At 41.5% G+C, this 19212-nt stretch overlaps 2 protein-coding genes across 6 annotated transcripts; both read right to left on the bottom strand.

Annotated features, from left to right (window-relative positions):
* Positions 1–2: 2 nt before the first annotated feature.
* endog (endonuclease G) lies at positions 3–3734 on the bottom strand. Of its 2 annotated transcripts, XM_020109493.2 has the most exons (6): positions 3513–3733; positions 2350–2543; positions 2104–2245; positions 1914–2023; positions 1747–1828; positions 229–1671 (listed from the first exon to the last, which is right to left on the bottom strand). In XM_020109493.2, exons 1-6 carry the CDS (start codon positions 3681–3683, stop codon positions 1447–1449), a joined length of 924 nt encoding a protein of 307 aa, XP_019965052.1. In that variant the 5' UTR covers positions 3684–3733; the 3' UTR covers positions 229–1446. The 2 variants fall into 2 exon arrangements, with proteins under 2 accessions (XP_019965053.1, XP_019965052.1); XM_020109494.2 differs by lacking the exon at positions 1914–2023 and having other exon boundaries at positions 3–1671; positions 1747–1791; positions 3513–3734.
* A 175-nt stretch (positions 3735–3909) lies between these two features.
* Positions 3910–18379, bottom strand: ntng2a (netrin g2a). Of its 4 annotated transcripts, none has more exons than XM_069523089.1 (14): positions 18142–18379; positions 15372–15734; positions 13874–14132; positions 13509–13654; positions 13091–13329; positions 12351–12517; positions 11853–11876; positions 9664–11721; positions 9107–9199; positions 8852–8926; positions 8321–8488; positions 7991–8134; positions 5082–5171; positions 3910–4993 (listed from the first exon to the last, which is right to left on the bottom strand). In XM_069523089.1, exons 2-14 carry the CDS (start codon positions 15585–15587, stop codon positions 4866–4868), a joined length of 3807 nt encoding a protein of 1268 aa, XP_069379190.1. In that variant the 5' UTR covers positions 15588–15734; positions 18142–18379; the 3' UTR covers positions 3910–4865. The 4 variants fall into 4 exon arrangements, with proteins under 4 accessions (XP_069379190.1, XP_069379191.1, XP_069379192.1 ...); XM_069523090.1 differs by having other exon boundaries at positions 9664–11010; XM_069523091.1 differs by having other exon boundaries at positions 9664–10755.
* Between the last annotated feature and the right edge of the window lie 833 nt (positions 18380–19212).

Here is a 19212-nt window from a genome sequence, read left to right as displayed (position 1 = left end):
CATTTAACATTATTAAATGAATTGTTTTATTAAAAATAACCCCTTAAGGTTTTGAATCAGTGGATATTTTTCATGTTATCTATTCAAATTTAAGTTTGACTAAGTTTTAAATCCCTTCAAACCCCTCAACTCATCTTAATGACATCATTGAGTAAATGAATGGGAAAAAAAAAAATAATTTGAAGGTTTGATCACAAAAGAAAAATAAATGAATAAAACACACACAAATTAGACAATAAATACTATATTTAGTGTTTCAGGGTGTTTCTATGATTCTAATGTAAACCTAAGGGACATTTTCTATTCTCTGAAGTTTATCGATTTTAGACAGAAATGATTCAAATTAATGATGGATGGGGAGTAGAAACTGCTAAATGTGAAGTATAAGCTTCATGCTAGCTTGGAGAAGAAATCCCTGGACACACCTGGTTTGACAAAGCAGCTTTTCAGAGTCTGTCATTGATTCAATCACAAATCAATCATTACCTCACATTAGATTTATAATAATAATAATGCCTTGATTTTATATAGCGCCTTTACAGGACCCAAGGACGCTTTACATAAGTTTGTGAGGACAAGACAGAAGAGAAAAGAAAAAGTAATAATACAAAACAGGATCAAATTTAGCAGCAGGGTGGAGCATGAACTGAGGCCAAAGGCCTTAGTGAAGAGTTGCTGCTTGAGGAGTTTTTTTAGAAGATTTCGACAGATTCAGCGTTGCGTATTTTGACAGAGAGAGAGTACCAGAGGGTGGGGGCTGCAACACTGAAGGCTCTGTCTCCAAAAGTTTGGAGTTTGGTGTTGGGGATGGAGAGCAAACCTGAGTTTGATGATTATAGCCTTCTGAGCGGAGTGTAGGGTTGGATGAGGTTGGTTGAATAATTATTTAAAATATTTTTAAGGTGGAAGAAGGCGGATTTGGTGACAGATTTGATGTGGGATTTGAAGGAGAGGGTGGAGTCAAGAACAATGCCCGGGTTGTGGACCTCGGGGGAAGGGGAGATGGAGCGCAGTCGATGTTGAGGAGGAGATCTCCAACCTTCTGGAGCAGAGCCTTGGAGGCCACAACCATGAGTTCTGTCTTATTACTGTTCAGTTTTAGGAGGTTTGATGAAATCCACACTTTGATGTCGTGTAGGCAGTTGACTAGTGACTGGGGGGAGCTCAGTGGAAGGATGAGTGCTTAAGAAGAGTTGGTTGTCGTCGGCGTAAGAGTGGAAGGTAAGGCCGTGTTGGTCGGATGATTTCATTTAGCTGACGTGTTTATCCAAAGCGACTTCCATAAGTGCATCAACCATGAAGGAACAAACCCAGAACAGCAAGACACTCCTGCTGATGTTTTACTGGATGAACTTTCACATTCCGTCTGATTTACTTCACTTCCTGTTTATTTCCACGACAACTTCAACTGAACTACTGAGAACCAAAGTCACTGTAGTTTATCTGTCACTGATGTATTCTGGGTACTGTAGTTGGTCTGTCAGTCACAGCCTGTAGGCTGTTGGTTCTCTTCATGATGTTCGGGACAAACAGAAGTCCTGACGCTCTCTCTATGGTTTCTATGGGAACCAGGAAACGCTCCAGAGGAACCTTCTCATCTATTGGTTCATTTGGTAAAACATAGGACCGAATCTCCACTCCTCTACCATCCGCCTGCTCCAGGATCAGCACCTGAGTAGACACAGGAAAGGTGACGTCATTGGCTGACAGACAGGTGACTTCATCCTCATCATGATGAGGACTCACCTTGAAGAAGTGGGTTGGCACAGCGACGTGGTTTCGTCCAATAACCTGATAACGAACGTAGAGTTTCCCATCAGCCTCATGCCTAAAACACACACACACCTGATGAGGTCATCCTGAAGATCCTCCCCTGAGCACTTAGACACCACAGAAGAAGAGTCAGAGGTTACCTGGGCAGGTAGAGTGGACCGCTGCACACGTACACGTTCAGGTAACGTTTGGTCAAAGAGCGACAGAGTTTCTCCAGATTGTTCCAGGTGTTCTGGTTCAGGTGAGGGTTCTGAGCACACACACAAACTGTAACTGTGTGCGTGTGTGCGTGCGTGCATGCGTGCGTGCGTGCGTGCATCTGTGTGTTACCTGTGGGGCGACGTTGCTCAGGTAGAATGTGTCGTCCATTGCTTTCTGACTCCACTTGTGATTGGCTGCTGCAGCCAGGTGACCTCTGTCGAAGCCACTCCCCCTGTAGTCATCATTGGTCGACCTATGAAACAAGTGCACACTGGAGAAGGAGTTTAGTCTCAGGAAACAAATCAACAGCTTTGTTTTCATACAAGTGATGAATCCCGAGTTTGTTAGTTGTCTTCCTGCTGAGGATTTACTCACCTGTCATCTTCTCTGAAGTCACAGTACTTCCTGTTTGATGACCCACACAGGGAGGCAGGGTTCAGCCTCTCAATCACCCAGGATGCAGTGCGTGTGCGGGGGTCGTAGGAGGTTACGTAGGACTCTCGGGTCTTGATGTTGGCCAATGAGGGAAAGCCGTACTTCATCACAGCTCCGGATGCACCTGGACTCACCTGGATTATCAGTCACAGCGTTAGTGAGTCACAAACCAATCAGAGCAGCTGGATGAAGACCTGGAAAGAAAACCTCGTCCGATCTGGAGCAGATCTAGAAATATCTTTTTAAAACCATCATGGACCAGAGTCAAGACCAGGAGGCAGAGCCTCAGTCTTACACACTTCTGTTTCTATTGGAGCAGTTACACTCCCCCCCTCCATTTCCTATAGAAACACATAGGATATATATACATTAAACTTGATAAAAGTTCAAACCACTATATCAAAAAAATATAAGAATAAAATGTGGTTAATTAAATATCAGGTCCCTTAATGATCTGATTTACTGTGGAGCTGAATATGTGACGCCCCCCAACACACTGGAGACACAAACAGAGGAAACTTATAAACCCTGAGTTCTCATCAGCCTCGTACATCCCAGCTGTCTCTCACCGTCTGTCTGTCTCTCAATACGTTTGTCTGTCTGTCTCTCAATACGTTTGTCTGTGTGTCTCTTACCGTCTGTCTGTCTCTCAATACGTTTGTCTGTCTGTCTCTCAATACGTTTGTCTGTCTGTCTCTCAATACGTTTGTCTGTGTGTCTCTTACCGTCTGTCTGTCTCTCAATACGTTTGTCTGTGTGTCTCTTACCGTCTGTCTGTCTCTCAATACGTTTGTCTGTCTCTTACCGTCTGTCTGTCTCTCAATACGTTTGTCTGTGTGTCTCTTACCGTCTGTCTGTCTCTCAATACGTTTGTCTGTGTGTCTCTTACCGTCTGTCTGTCTCTCAATACATTTGTCTGTGTGTCTCTTACTGTCTGTCTGTCTCTCAATACATTTGTCTGTGTGTCTCTTACTGTCTGTCTGTCTCTCAATACGTTTGTCTTTCTGTCTCCTATTGTCTGTCTCTTACTGTCTGTCTGTCTCTCAATACGTTTGTCTGTCTGTCTTTCTATCAGTTAGTCTGTCTGTCTCTGTCTGTCTCACCGTCAGCTCGGAGGCCAGGACTCTCGGTACCGGAAGTACCGGGACTCTGTGGAGGACACCGGCTCGATCCTCCTCCTCCTCGCCGCCTCTGAAGCTCAGCAGGCGGCTGACCGCGGCTCCGACCCCCGCTCCGAACACCAAGGTCGCTCCGGTCCGACACCACGACAGCATGTTGGATCAGCAGCTGCTGCTGACGCGCTTTGATGACGTCACGAGACAACATGGAAAGTGTCGTGTGACGTCGAGACGAGTGTGTGTTTTTCTATAGTTCTGAAGTCAATTGTGTTTCAATACCGTCACTGTGAGGACATTTAGTCTGGTCCTCACCAGACACTGGACTGTGTGAGGGTGAAGAGTTAGTTAGTTAACGTATAAATATGAGCAGAGCATCACAAAATTAGACAAACATGTTTATTTCTACATTTAAAGATGAACATTCAACGTGTTTTTAACTAAAAGTTTTAATACTAAGAGTAAAATAAACATTTAAAATTCACTGTGGGATTTCACAGGGACCGTTGTTGTTGTTGTTGTTGTTGTTGTTGTTGTTGTTGTTTGTCATGATCCTGTGACAATGAACCGATGCAGAGAAAATGTCTGAAAGTGTTTTTTAATTTACTGATGAGCTCAGTATATATAGTATATAGTCCTCTACACAGAAGACATTATATAGTGATGAGCTCGGTATATATAGTATATAGTCCTTGTAATGGAAATTTGACATTTGTGTATGTATAATTGCATGAGCAGACATTTATGTGGGGGACTGAGCAAATTGTTAATCTAAAAGGGCAACCTTAAGGTTTACGATGGTGGCTTAAGAGACTTGAGTTTTATGGCCTTGAGAAACCTCATCTCTTGGTATCTCTGATTGGGATCTAACACCAGGGTTCTCACAGGGGGGTCATCCACAGAACATGTAAACAAAAGGACAGGACGTCTCCTCCACTGAGTGAAAGTATAAGAGGGTAATAAAAACCTTTTCATGCTTAGTGGGAGTGAGTTATAAGAACACAGATTCTCCTATGTTCTTTGCTCATTTGTGCATGTCATTCAGGTGATGTGTACTAATGAGTCCATCTGCAGATGCTGAATTAAACTTGGACTTGTGCTTTGTGCTTGTTTCACAGAAATTGCCACCACATCCTCTACACAGAATACATTATATAGTGATGAGGTCAGTATATATAGTATATAGTCCACTACACAGAAGACATATCGTGAAGTACTGGGGGATTTCGGACACAGCCCATGACGATGACATCATAAGACTATCATGTCATATCCTGTTTCCACAGGTTCAGTAAAAAAAATAAAAAAAAAATAATATTGTGACATCAGTGGGCGTGGGCATCAGAATGCAGACATGAGCAGACTCAGGACCAGCAGGTAATGGTGTGAAGTCAGAGAGAAGGAGGATCCCTCAGCGTTGTCAAGGCAACCAGTCTTCTTCCGACAGATGCTCTGCTCACAGAGTGAACCTGCACATGTGATGACATCATCAGATCCCGCCCATAACATCTGAGCCGTGAAATCACAAGACCCCGCCCACACCAGGTGTGTGTTTACCTGTAAAGTTCTCCGGACAGATGCAACGCTGGAAGTCGACGCAGGTTCCTCCATTTTTACAAATCAAACGCTCTGCGTCGCAAATGTTAACTAAGGAGACAGGAAGTGTTTCATTAATTATTTGATTATTGATCATTTTTGCATTAAAATTTCACTGTGTGACTTTACAGGAAAGTAAACTCAAGGTGCGTTTGTCTTGATGAGGTGCGATGCACGCTAGTCTTAACACTTAACATTCTGTCTGTCTCCCCCTCCCCACTATCTCTCTCTCTCTCCTCCTCCCCACTATTTCTCTCTCTTCTCTCCCCTCTTCCCCCCCTCTCTCTCCTCTCTCTCCCCCTCCCTCTCCACCCCACTATCTCTCTCTCTTCTCTCCCCTCTTCCCCCCCTCTCTCTCCTCTCTCTCCCCCTCCCTCTCCTCCTCACTATCTCTCTCTCTCCTCCTCCCCACTATCTCTCTCTTCTCCCCCCCTCTCTCCTCTCCATGTCTCTCTCCTCCCCCGGTGGAGGCAGATGTCTCCTCACTGAGACTCTTAGTTTGCAGTCTTTTACCTTCGCAGCATTAAACTCAGATGTTTTGGTCAAGCTAGCAATCCTAGCACTGTTTTGCTTCAGCTGCGTTCTTCTAATTCTTATCTTGAGTATCAAATGTTGTTGTTAGCGAGTGAATCACTGCAAGTATGGTGGAGTTTTATACTTCATTTACATTTGGCCTCACAAAGTTTTTTTCAGGTGGGAGCACCTTGGATTGAGTGCACAGCAGAGACTCCCTTGTTTCCTCCAAAGTTTGTTTTTAACTGCTGTAATGGAAAATTATATAATCATACTAAACTATGTATTATCTCTGCTTATGCATATCATGTGTGACAACATGACCGTGCCATGTGTGACATGTCCGTTGGTGACCTGCCTCATGGCAGATTTATCATGACCTTTATCTACTAGATTCACAAGGTGCTGGTCTCTGAGAGATCCAGACATCAGAGCCATTGGGAATCACTGTGCTGTCTCCTCTAATCTTATCTTCAGGGGGTTTACTTCATATTCCATTCTTACACACACATTTTATCTTTACACTCACACACACATCTGCTTCTTACGCACATACAACACCTCTTTCTGTATAAAAGAGCATGCCCGAAAATGTTTTTTCATCTTACCCATTTTCACATGTCCGCATGCTGTAAGATGTGACGTTCTTTGCCAAACAATAAACGTGCACTTAAAAGACCATTATGGTCTTGCAAAGTCAAATTTCCTCCACACTGCTAATGTCCATCAGGTCTCACTCACTCAGTGAAGACAGTTCTTGATGAGACATTTCATTGTTATTTTCACTATGAAAAGTTCTCAAAATATCAAAGGTCATTTTAGAGGTATTTTCACAAGAGCACATCTCTCATGTGACCGCTCAGTCCGCCATCTTGCCCAGAAGTAGCCAACTGCAGTCAGACTGTGCAGTGGATCTCTCTGTGTTGACACAACTCTACTCTGATTGATGTCTTGTTTTTATTCTGAAAATTCAGATGCATGTTCTGCTCCGTGTATATCCATAAATGTACAGTGTACCTCTTTTTGCACCTAAAGATATCACAGGAACATTTTCCACCTCTTAGCTCGTAATTAAAATTGTATACATTATATTTGATTATATATATGATTGTGTGAATATATAAATATTCACTTAATATATAACCACTGGCAGTGTATCTGTCTTTTTTATTATTTCACGTGTGTCTTATTTAATATATCTAAAGTGCTGATTAATAAAGAAGAAAAAAGTTCTCTGTGTTTATTTCTCTCCAGAGATGATGTGATCATCTCCTGACAGTCTGCATTTACTCATGGTCACTTTCCAATATGGGTTCATTTTCAACTGAAACTAAGTGCTCAGTCATTCTTCATCGTTCTTTTTCATAAAACACAAAGATTTTAAAAACATCTGTACACACATGGCTTTTCCTACCACAGCTGCACAGATTACACCCAAGTGATCCTTTTTTCCCCCCAATCTGAAACACAGGTAGCAGTACGAATCTCTGCCTGTCTGACTGACATCTCTCAGTGGATGTCCACACAGCAACTACTTTTCCTTCCAGGGAAAGTCTTTCTGTCTATCCGGTCTGCTAGTGCCATTGGACCTCCGCAGCTCATCCAGAATGCAGAATGTCTTTAATTTAAATCACTTACGCTCCCGTCACTGGTTACCAGTGGCTGCCCACATCCGTTTCAAAACACTAGTACTTGTGTACCGTGCCCTGAACAGATCTGGTCCAGTCTACATCCAGGACATGGTCAAATCTTACACCCCAGCCCGTCCACTCCGCTTTGCATCGGCCAAACAGCTGCTCTCTCACTGCGAGCTAACCACTCAACTAAATCATGACTATTTGCTGTCCTGGCTCCTAAATGGTGGAACAAGCTCCACATTGACACAAGGACAGAAAGTGTACACATCTTCCACCACAGACTAAAGACATCTCTTCGGACTACACCTTGGGTAAAAAAATTGTCAGTTTAGTTGCACTTACATGTAGCACTTTGTAGTTTGGCTTGATTCTTACTTACTTGATTCTTGTTCTGGGTCTGTACCCTTATGGTTCATGCACTTATTGTCAGTCGCTGACGTATCGGACAAAAGCGTCAACTAGATGATATCTAATGCAATGTAATCTGTTTTATCTGTAAAGAATAAATCAATCTCTGTGAGATCGTTTGTTATTCCCATCTCTGACGCTATGAGAAAAATAGGGTGTCTGACTTGACATCTGTATTTTTTATTTTTGCCCCCTGCAGCCGCAGGTAGATCACGTCGGCAGATCAAGTCAGACACAGTCAGACCAAGTCCATCTCGACCGGAACCTACTGTTTGGCTTTTAACTGAAGCTCAACCCCTTCACTGTTTGTACCTGAGCAGCTGGCTCCACCTCCTCTCCAGGTGTATCCAGGTAAACAGGAGTCACAGCGCCTCCCTGTGGCTCCGTCTTTACACTGACAGAGACCAGAGTCAGAGCAGTGTGGAGAAATACTTCCCTCTTCATCACAGTCACACTCTGACACAGACACAGACAATATTATTATCAGTTATCATTATTATCATTGTTAATGATGATACAATATTGATGTTGTTGTCATTAGTAGTAACAGTAGCAGTAGCGATACTTTTTCAAATGTAATGATGTGCGCACCTGTTTTTTGTGTTTACCGTGCATGTGTGTGTGTGTGTGCACATGACTAACCCACACAGACGTTCTCGTCCTCTAGCGACAGGGAGGTGTTTTTATAGTAACCAAGGCGACAGTACTGACAGTTCTGTCCTCGAGTGTTGTGTTTGCAGCTCACACATGTGATGACGTTGATGAAGTCGATGTAGCTGCAGCGGTTGGAGTGTCCATTACACTCACACTCTGACACACACAGACACACATCTGACGTCAGTACCACACAAACATGTTGTCATGTAACAGTGTCATGATATGTAACTCAATGTAAAGTAATGTAATGTAACTCAAGGTAAAGTAAAGCAATGTATTTGAATGTAATTTAATTTAAAGTAATGTAATGAAACGCTGATCCTATGTGTGACATCACTTCACTTTGTCAAATGTTTGCTTGTGTCATTTTTTTTTTTGCTTGACCTTCGACCTTGAAAGTGACTCATCTGTAGTGAAGCTCAGGGGGTGGAGTCAGACATTTTGAGGAAGAACTACATTTCTTGTGGGAGGGGCCATTGTTTGGGGGAGGGGTCTGTTGGTTGGAGGCCGTCTTACCCTGGAAGGTGACATAGGCGATTTTTGACAGTTGACTGAACTTTGATCCTCCTGGAATCAGAATCTTCTGGGTCGCTTTGGACACAAAGAAGAGTGTAACCATGGCAACGAGCAAGTTACTCCCTTACTCTACGGTCAAGGTTAATGGAAGCCACCTCTGAACTAACTACTGTTAGAGCTAGACACAACATGTGAGCAGACACAGATCTACTCCTGTTACTACTTGTTCTTCTACTGTGTTACTTCATCTTCTACCTTTTTTCTCGTAGCCTTTGTCATCTTTCTCCTTCGGTCCTTCCTCTTTTTCATTCTTTATTTGCTCTTTTTCTTTCTTGGTTTCATCAGCAGCTGTTTGGTTTAACAGAGAAGTCGAGGATTTAAATTTGTATAGAAATGCACAGAGTTGATTTGATTTGACATCAGACCTTGTTCATCCTCACAGTTAATTGGTTGTGTCTTCACCATGTGAACTTACATCCTCTACAAACAAGTAAAGGATCTTGTTCCCTTGAAAAAGACTTGAACCTACATATTTGTAATGTAGAAACCATATTGTTTTAAAGTGAAACAAATAAAAGTACCCCTGTCAGGGAGGACTAATTTATATGTTTGAAAACTTTGAAAGCAAGTAAGTTTGCTCTTTTTCTGTCAAGCTGCTTTTTCCAAGCTCAAAAATTAACAAAAAAACAAAACCACACAGCTGTAAAATTATATCAGCAAGATTCTCTGAATGTGCAGTCAGTTTTATTTAAAATATTGCTTACTTAATTCCTAAAAATTAATCTGAACCATAACAGCTCATCATTATGTACCTTTTTTCACTTCCTGCTCTCCTGTTTTCTCTTGTTTTGAGTCTTTCTTTTCACTGGACTCTGGTTGTCCTGGTGACCCAGTGGCTGAATCCTCTCCAGACCTTCCCTCCTTCTGAGCTGCGGTAGAAGACAAACCTACTCCTAGATCATCCACTGCTGGAGGAGAATCTGGTCCATTTTCCAGATCAGGACTCAAACGATCTGTTGCAGAAGAATCTGGTCCAGTTAATTCCAGTCCACTCTTCTGTTTTTCTCCTTTGCCTGGATCAGCTGAGATGGAATTCAGTCCAGGATCATTTGAATCAGATCCTGCGGCATTGACAGATCCTCCAGAATAATCTGGAATGATCCCAGGATCACCAACAGGTTCTGGTCCAGAAACTTGTCCTGCTCCGGAATCTGATCCAGTTTCAGCTTGATTTTTATCTTCCAGAAAGGGGAAGTTGAAGTCCACAGGAGCCAAATCACCAGCAGAATCAGACGGACCTAAGGTGCTTATTTCTGGTGCAGAATCACTGCCTCCTTTCTCAGAGGGAGATGGCAAAGACTCTACAGTTTCTGTTTTTGGAGGGGTTACATCTATCAGAGAGTCTGGAGTCCTAGAGGATGGCACTTCTGGGGGAACATCTGAAGGAGGTAGATTGGTAGAGAATACATTAGGAGGAGGTATATCTGGAGATGGCGCATTTGGAGAAAGTACAGCTGGAGGAGGTACATCAAGAGGCAGTACATCAGGCAGAGGTACATCAGGAAGTGGTTTATCTGGCGGAGGTACATAAGAGGGGGGCAAATCAGGCGGAGATATATAAGAAGGAGGTACATCAGGTGGAGGTTCATCAGGCAGAGGTACATCAGGAAGTGGTTTATCAGGCGGAGGTACATCAGGCGGAGGTTTATCAGGTGTAGGTACATCAGGAAGTGGTTTATCAGGCGGAAGTTCAACAGGCGGAGGTACATCAGGAAGTGGTTTATCAGGTGTAGGTACATCAGGTGGAGGTGCATCAGGAAGTGGTTTATCAGGTGTAGGTACATCAGGTGGAGGTGCATCAGGAAGTGGTTTATCAGGCAGAGGTTCAACAGCAGGTGGAATATCTATTTGATTGTTTGGAGGAACGACAGGAGAACTTGTGTCAGATCCCTCTGCAGGTGAGGCATTTCCGGGTGCACTGGTTGGGGCTGTTGTGGTGGATGGAGAACTTCCAGATAGAGTCCTGTCACTGGGAGGGGTTATTTCTGGGATGGTCGTTGGAGGCGGCACTCTAGTGGATCTGGTGCCATCAGCAAAAAGGGAAGTACTGGTGATCAGGTTGGTAGTACGAGTCCCAAAAAGGATGGAGTCTGTGTTGTCTGATGAGGAAGTGAAGTCAGAGGGTGGAGTCACTGAGTCAAAAATCCACACCTCAGTTTCAGTTCTGCAGACCGGGATTGTTGGGTTGTAGGTGTTACTGTTGGAACTAGACGTTCTACAAGTTTTACGGAGAGAGGTGAGGTCTGGTTCTGTGGGAGCTAACTCGAACACAGTGTCTGTTGTGTCCACTACTGGACTGTTAGATGGAACTGTTTCCTGTGTACCTGCAGTACTGACTGCCGTATTGGCAGTACTACTGACTGCAGTATTAGTTCCAGGAAATGTCATAGTAGATACTTCAGTTGCAAGAGAGTCATCAGTATCACTAGTTCTGGTGAGAGAAGTGTTAGAAGTAGTTTGAGTTAGTGATGATGTAGGTGTAGTATCACTGCTACTTTTTTGTGCAGTCGAAATACTCTGTGGGTCTGCAGGAGAATCAGAACCAGTACGTCCTGTGTCCACTGCCCCACTTGACCATGTGTTCAAAAGAACAGACGTTCTACCTGTAGTAGCAGGGTCAGAAAAGGGAGGAGTAGAAATACTGACACTAGGTGGCGTACTGTCTGTCACTGTGGCATCAGTTGTGGCAGTGCCAGTCAATATAATATTGTCTGTAGTAGTAGTAGTGATAGTAGTAGTAGTGGTAGTAGTAGTAGTGGTGGTAACAGTCGTGTCAGTGTCTCCAGCAGATGTTGTGTTTGAGTCATCATCTGTCAGAGAAGAAGAGTTAAGGCTCTTTAGTGAGCAGTCAGACAGGTACGTTAACACGTGAACAGACAGACAGGTGAGCAGACAGACAGTTGGACAGACAGACAGTTGGATAGACAGACAGGTGACTTACTGGCTGTTGTGTCTCTTGTTTCACCTGAAAAAACAAAAAGTTTATGATCAAACTTTTACTGAATAACAAAAGTGCAGTTCCTCTGATGAGCGGGGGGGGGGGGGGGGGGGGGGGGGTCAACAGAAAAGAAGAGGTGATGATGACGATGAAGGTGAGTGAAGATCACACCCCCTGCTGGACATGAAGGATAATGTTTCTTGATGGATCAAAGATCATTTGTGAAGATGATTTGAGGCTCTTACTTAAATTTCTCTCACACAAAATGTGGGACTCATAGTAACCATGACAGTTTTCCTTTGTTTTTGTGTGATGAAACAAATCCTCAACCAATCACAATCAATCAATCAGATCTGCTCAGATCTACCTTTTCTTTAGTACTGCCCTCTAGAGTTAAACTCTTGAACTTCATTTAGACCCAGTGGTGGAGCTAGTGTGTGTTTGTGTGTGTGTGTGTGTCTGTGTGTGTGTGTGTGTGTGTGTGTGTGTATAAATACATACAGGTGTTGGCAGTGCCCATGGGCAGAGGCAGATAAGATCCAGGTCTCCAGGATCTGAACCCGTCACTGCAGCTCTGACAGTCCTGACCGGACGTGTTGTGTTCACACTCGCACCGAAGAGTCGCGTCACGCATCACACACAGAGATGCATGAAGGTTACACTTACACCTGCACACAGGTCATGATGCTAGGATTAATTACAGTTAGTTGGATGTAGTTAGTTATATTTGGTTATGATTGGTTTTAATTGGTTATAGCTGTTTGTGCTAAGTTGTAGTTGGTTTTGGTTAGTTATAGCTATAGTTATAGTTAGTTTTAGTTGGTTATGGTTGGGTGTGGTTAGGGTTAGTTGCTTATAGTTAGTTTTGGTTGTGGTTGGAAGTAGTTGGTTGTAGTTGGTTGTGGTTAGTTAATTTTATTTGGTTGTAGATGTTTTTGTTGGCCGTGGTTGATTATAGTTAGTTTTAGTTGGTTGAGGTTGGGTGTAGTTGGTTGTGGTTAGTTGTAGTTGGTCATAGTTAGTTTCAGTTGGTTTTGGTGAGTTGTAGTTGGTTGTGGTTAGTATTATTTGGTTGTAGTTGGTTTCGGTTGGTCGTGGTTGGATATAGTTAGTTTTAGTTGTTTATAGTTGGTTGTGGTTAGTTTTAGTTGGTTATAGTTAGCTTTATTTGGTTGCAGTTGGTTTTGGTTGGCCGTGGTTGATAATAGTTAGTTGTAGTTGGTTGTGGTTAGACACGTTACCTGGCAGGTACATCGATGTTGGAGATGGCGTAGAAGTACTTGAGCAGGTTGTCTCTCTGGACATACGTCCCCCCCAATGCCGGGCGAAGGAGTCTTAGGCGGAGGTTGGTGAAGGTGAAGAAGTCTCTCAGACCTTTTACTGTCTCCATTCGGGTGTACAGAGCATCCATGTTGATCAACTTCGGACCTGCAAACACCCCGAACCGAGCTCGCACCTCGAACACCACGACCTTCTCCTCCTATTGGTCAAACAGTATCCGTCAGTTTTCTATTGGTCAGGAGCAGAGCACCTGTCAATCAAACTTTAAACTTATTGATCAAGCACTTTTATTTTCCAGATAATTTCATGAACAGTAGATATAATAAAAAGACCATTAAATGTTTCCCAGTTTGACCAGTGTGGGGTGCAGTTTCTCACCTTGGCTCCGACCCAGCGGGAGTACTGCTCCGTGCAGATTACCCGTGTTAAATTACTCCAAGCTAAATCAGACACTCGTTTAGGCGACATGCCGAAAATCTCAAGACAGTCGTCAGCGTAGAACTGATATGGCTGCCACGTTAGCCCTTAAACACAAACATTATTATTATTATCGTTATTGATAATAGAAGATTCAAAGACTCATTAACATCAACATCATGTATTTCTTCAATCTGGTTCTGGATATTTGAGTGTGTTCTAAAGTCCCTCAAGGTTCTGAAGGTTCTGTTTTGGGACTGGACCAGGGGAAGTTCTCTGTCAACAGTTTTAACATCAGTGAAACTTGAGCTGATTCAACCAATCACCTTTGTCCAGAGACTTCTCCAGAACCATGCTGGTTGGACGACCGTACTCAAAGGTGATGATGATGTCATCGACCACCTCCAGACTCTTGTTCCAGGACAAAGTGATGTTGGCCAATAGTGGCTCTGGATACCTGGACCATGTGACTGTCTGCCAATAGGTGATGAGTCCTCCCCTCTCCCTGTCTCCCATGAGCTGAGGAGGGTGAGACAGGTCGGGGCTGGACGCATCACATTCATCACTGCACAGATACGGGTTTTCCTGAGAACAAAGAGAACACAGAACATATGATCAACCACAAACAACTTTATAATAAATGATCTTTAACTTTGCAAATGATGTCTTGTTTTCATCTGCATTGGTTAGTTGGGGGTGTCTGTGGCTCAGGGGTAGAGCAGGTTATCCTCTTTCTAGATGGTGAACGTTTCGATCCCAGTATTCCTGATTCCGCATACCTAAGTGTTCTAAATTGACCTTAGAAAAAGAAGTGCTGCCCATAGATGTTGGTGTGAACTGATGATCTAGTGTCATTTAAAATGAGCATTTATCTTTGACCACATGTCAGACTGAACAAGTCTGTGGAGAACACATATAGAATATCAAACATACGGGTTAGGGTTAGGGCTAACCCCTTCCCCCAAAGGTGTTAACACAAGATTTACTAGTGTGTGTGTGTGTGTGTGTGTGTGTCCCACTAACACAGTAGTGCTCAGATTAACACTAATGTTAATCTGATCACTACTGTGTTAGAGGTTTATCCTTTAACTTCAGCTGCTGCTGCCAACTGTCACACTAGTGCACACACACACACCCTAGTGCACACACACACACACACACACACACACACACACATACACACACAAACACACACACACACACACACACACACACACACACACACACACACACACACACACACACACACACACACACACACACACACACACAGATTTTTCCAATAATTGAAGAATCTTTTTTTTCCCCTCTCTTCCTGTCTTCCTGTGTGTTCAGGTGTGTGTGTGTGTTCAGGTGTGTATGTTCAGGTGTGTGTTCAGGTGTGTGTGTGTGTATGTTCAGGTGTATGTGTGTGTGTTCAGGTATGTGTGTATGTTCAGGTGTGTGTGTGTATGTTCAGGTGTATGTGTGTATGTTCAGGTGTGTGTGTGTATGTTCAGGTGTGTGTTCAGGTGTGTGTGTGTGTATGTTCAGGTGTATGTGTGTGTGTTCAGGTATGTGTGTATGTTCAGGTGTGTGTGTGTATGTTCAGGTGTATGTGTGTATGTTCAGGTGTGTGTGTATGTTCAGGTGTGTGTGTGTGTGTTCAGGTGTGTGTGTGTATGTTCAGGTGTGTGTGTGTGTGTTCAGGTATGTGTGTATGTTCAGGTGTGTGTATGTTCAGGTGTGTGTGTGTATGTTAAGGTGTGTGTGTGTGTGTTCAGGTGTGTGTGTATATGTTCAGGTGTGTGTGTATGTTCAGGTGTGTGTGTGTGTGTTACTGACCAGTGTACAGAATCTCTCAGGTGGGTTTCCACATGTGATCCCTGGGGGGTCGACTCTGATCTGCATTACTTCCTTCATGTTTGTGGGTGGCGGCTGACAAGCGTAAAACTCCCACCCTGGCCCCGCCTCCGAGCCGCGCAGAGAGCGACACAGATTGAACTGAGTCCGGCCCAGTGTCGGCAGGAGGATGGAGACGAGAAGCAAGGGGAGGGACATAGTGGACCGATGGTCACACAGACAGGAAGTTCAACAGGAAGTCACATTTCCACAGGTTAGTCCAACACAAACAGGTGGTTGTCATGGTTACAGCTGAACCATCCATTTGTTGGTCAACACCAACTGAAGGTCCTTTAGCCCCGCCCCCTGAAACAAAACCACACTGAATACAATCACTGATCGTCTTTATATAAAATCAGTGACCATCTTTATATACAGTCACTGATCGTCTTTATATACAGTCACTGATCGTCTTTATATACAGTCAGTGACCATCTTTATATACAGTCACTGATCGTCTTTATATACAGTCAGTGATCATCTTAATATACAGTCAGTGATCATCTTTATATACAGTCACTGATGGTCTTTATATACAGTCACTGATCGTCTTTATATACAGTCAGTGACCATCTTTATATACAGTCACTGATCGTCTTTATATACAGTCAGTGATCGTCTTTATATACAGTCAGTGACCATCTTTATATACAGTTACTCTTTATATACAGTCAGTGATCATCTTTATATACAGTCAGTGATGGTCTTTATATACAGTCAGTGATGGTCTTTATATAAAGTCAGTGATCATCTTTATATACAGTCAGTGATGGTCTTTATATACAGTCACTGATCGTCTTTATATACAGTCAGTGATGATCTTTATATACAGTCAGTGATGGTCTTTATATACAGTCAGTGACCATCTTTATATACAGTCAGTGATCATCTTTATATACAGTCACTGATGGTCTTTATATACAGTCAGTGATCATCTTTATATACAGTCAGTGATGGTCTTTATATACAGTCAGTGATGGTCTTTGCATACAGTCAGTGATGGTCTTTATATACAGTCAGTGATGGTCTTTGCATACAGTCAGTGATGATCTTTATATACAGTCACTGATGGTCTTTATATACAGTCAGTGACCATCTTTATATACAGTCAGTGATCATCTTTATATACAGTCACTGATGGTCTTTATATACAGTCAGTGATCATCTTTATATACAGTCACTCTTTATATACAGTCACTGATCATCTTTTTATACAGTCACTCTTTATATACAGTCACTGATCATCTTTTTATACAGTCACTCTTTATATAGAGTCAGTGATGGTCTTTATATACAGTCACTCTTTATATACAGTCACTGGTGGTCTTTATATACAGTCAGTGATGGTCTTTATATACAGTCACTGATGGCCTTTATATACAGTCACTGATGGTCTTTATATACAGTCAGTGATGGTCTTTATATACAGTCACTGATGGTCTTTATATACAGTCACTGATCATCTTTATATACAGTCACTCTTTATATACAGTCAGTGATGGTCTTTATAGACAGTCACTCTTTATATACAGTCAATGATCATCTTTATATACAGTCACTCTTTATAAACAGTCAGTGATCATCTTTATATACAGTCAGTGATCATCTTTATATACAGTCAGTGATCGTCTTTATATACAGTCACTCTTTATAAACAGTCAGTGATCATCTTTATATACAGTCAGTGATCATCTTTATATACAGTCACTGATCATCTTTATATACAGTCACTCTTTATATACAGTCAGTGATGGTCTTTATATACAGTCAGTGATGGTCTTTATATACAGTCAGTGATCATCTTTATACACAGTCACTCTTTATATACAGTCAGTGATGGTCTTTATATACAGTCAGTGATGGTCTTTATATACAGTCAGTGATGGTCTTTATATACAGTCAGTGATGGTCTTTATATACTGTCAGTGATCATTTGTATATACAGTCACTGATCATCTTTATATACAGTCACTCTTTATATACAGTCAATGATCATCTTTATATACAGTCACTCTTTATAAACAGTCAGTGATCATCTTTATATACAGTCAGTGATCGTCTTTATATACAGTCACTCTTTATTTACAGTCAGTGATGGCCTTTATATACAGTCACTCTTTATAAACAGTCAGTGATCATCTTTATATACAGTCAGTGATCATCTTTATATACAGTCAGTGATCGTCTTTATATACAGTCACTCTTTATAAACAGTCAGTGATCATCTTTATATACAGTCAGTGATCATCTTTATATACAGTCAGTGATCATCTTTATATACAGTCACTGATCATCTTTATATACAGTCACTCTTTATATACAGTCAGTGATGGTCTTTATATACAGTCAGTGATGGTCTTTATATACAGTCAGTGATCATCTTTATATACAGTCACTGATCATCTTTATACACAGTCACTCTTTATATACAGTCAGTGATGGTCTTTATATACAGTCAGTGATGGTCTTTATATACAGTCACTCTTTATATACTGTCACTGATCATTTGTATATACAGTCACTCTTTATATACAGTCACTGATCATCTTTATATACAGTCACTCTTTATATACTGTCACTGATCATTTGTATATACAGTCACTCTTTATATACAGTCACTGGTCATCTTTAAATACAGTCACTGATGATCTGTATATACAGTTAGTGATTGTCTTTATACAACTGATGGTCTCTCTCTCTTTGAGTTACTCACCTGTGTCTCTCTCTCTCTCTTAAGCTGATTAAATGGACGTCCAGTCGTTCTTCCTCCTCCTGTTCACAATCTCTTTTTTGTCTTCTTGTCTTTTTCTCCTTTTTTATCTCTTCTATTTTACTTGTCTATCGTTTCTTTTGCTCTCTCCTTCTCCTCCTCTCTCTCCTTCTCCTCCTCCTCTCTCTCTCTCTCTCTCACTCTCCCCCTCTCTCTCTCTCCTGTAGATAAACTGATTGGTTTGTTGACTTAGTCTCAACTGACTCTCCCCCCTCCACTCTCAACTCCACCTCTCTCTCTCTCTCTCTCTCTCTCTCTCTTTCTCTTTCCCTTAAGTGCATGTCTCTACATATTTATATATATAACATATATCCACGTTTATATGTATATTTATACATATAAACATATATACATATATATATATATTTATATATATATATATATAAAGGTTATTTTATAGGGTTATTTTATAAGGTTGTTTTATAGTGGTCAGGTTATTTTATAGTGTTAAGGTTATTTTATAAGGTTATTTTATAGTGTTCACGTTATTTTACAAGGTTGTTTTATAGTGTTAAGGTTATTTTATAGTGTTCAGGTTATTTTATAAGGTTATTTTATAGTGTTAAGGTTATTTTATAGTGTTCAGGTTATTTTATAAGGTTGTTTTATAGTGTTAAGGTTATTTTATAGTGTTCAGGTTATTTTATAGTCTTAGGGTTGTTTTATAAGGTTATTTTATAGTCTAAGGTTATTTTGTAAGTTAATTTTATAGGGTTATCATTGTGTACTTTGTGCGATTATTTTAGGTTTTGGATTATTTTAAAGAACCAAATCATGATATATATTATCTCAAGGCTCTTTGCACATTAAGACACAACAATGAGCCAATGAGAACATGGTAACCCCTGGTTACGCCCCAAATTTGGCTGATGAATTGATACAGTGAGTAAACAAAAATAAAAGTTAAATAAACACATTAAACATGTTTGTTTATTATTTATTATTATTTGACTTGTGATTCATCTTCAACAGTTTTATATTTTATCTTTAAAATAAAAAGATTTGATCAAATAA

This window comes from Paralichthys olivaceus, chromosome 4 (genome assembly GCF_024713975.1).
Source record: "Paralichthys olivaceus isolate ysfri-2021 chromosome 4, ASM2471397v2, whole genome shotgun sequence".
NCBI lineage: Eukaryota > Metazoa > Chordata > Actinopteri > Pleuronectiformes > Paralichthyidae > Paralichthys > Paralichthys olivaceus.
This window is presented reverse-complemented; position numbering and strand designations above follow the sequence as displayed.

What these genes read in the sequence shown, in the direction of transcription:
- endog (XM_020109493.2), bottom strand. Translation starts at nt 3,683, where the DNA reads ATGCTGTCGTGGTGTCGGACCGGAGCGACCTTGGTGTTCGGAGCGGGG. An exon ending in TGAGCAACGTCGCCCCACAG is followed by an intron (nt 2,024 to 2,103) that starts GTAACACACAGA and finishes GTGTGTGCTCAG; the next exon opens with AACCCTCACCTGAACCAGAA. An exon ending in TGCCAACCCACTTCTTCAAG is followed by an intron (nt 1,672 to 1,746) that starts GTGAGTCCTCAT and finishes GTGTCTACTCAG; the next exon opens with GTGCTGATCCTGGAGCAGGC.
- ntng2a (XM_069523089.1), bottom strand. Translation starts at nt 15,587, where the DNA reads ATGTCCCTCCCCTTGCTTCTCGTCTCCATCCTCCTGCCGACACTGGGC. An exon ending in AGAGCAGGAAGTGAAAAAAG is followed by an intron (nt 9,200 to 9,663) that starts GTACATAATGAT and finishes TAAACCAAACAG; the next exon opens with CTGCTGATGAAACCAAGAAA. An exon ending in AGGTGGAGCCAGCTGCTCAG is followed by an intron (nt 5,172 to 7,990) that starts GTACAAACAGTG and finishes CTGTCTCCTTAG; the next exon opens with TTAACATTTGCGACGCAGAG.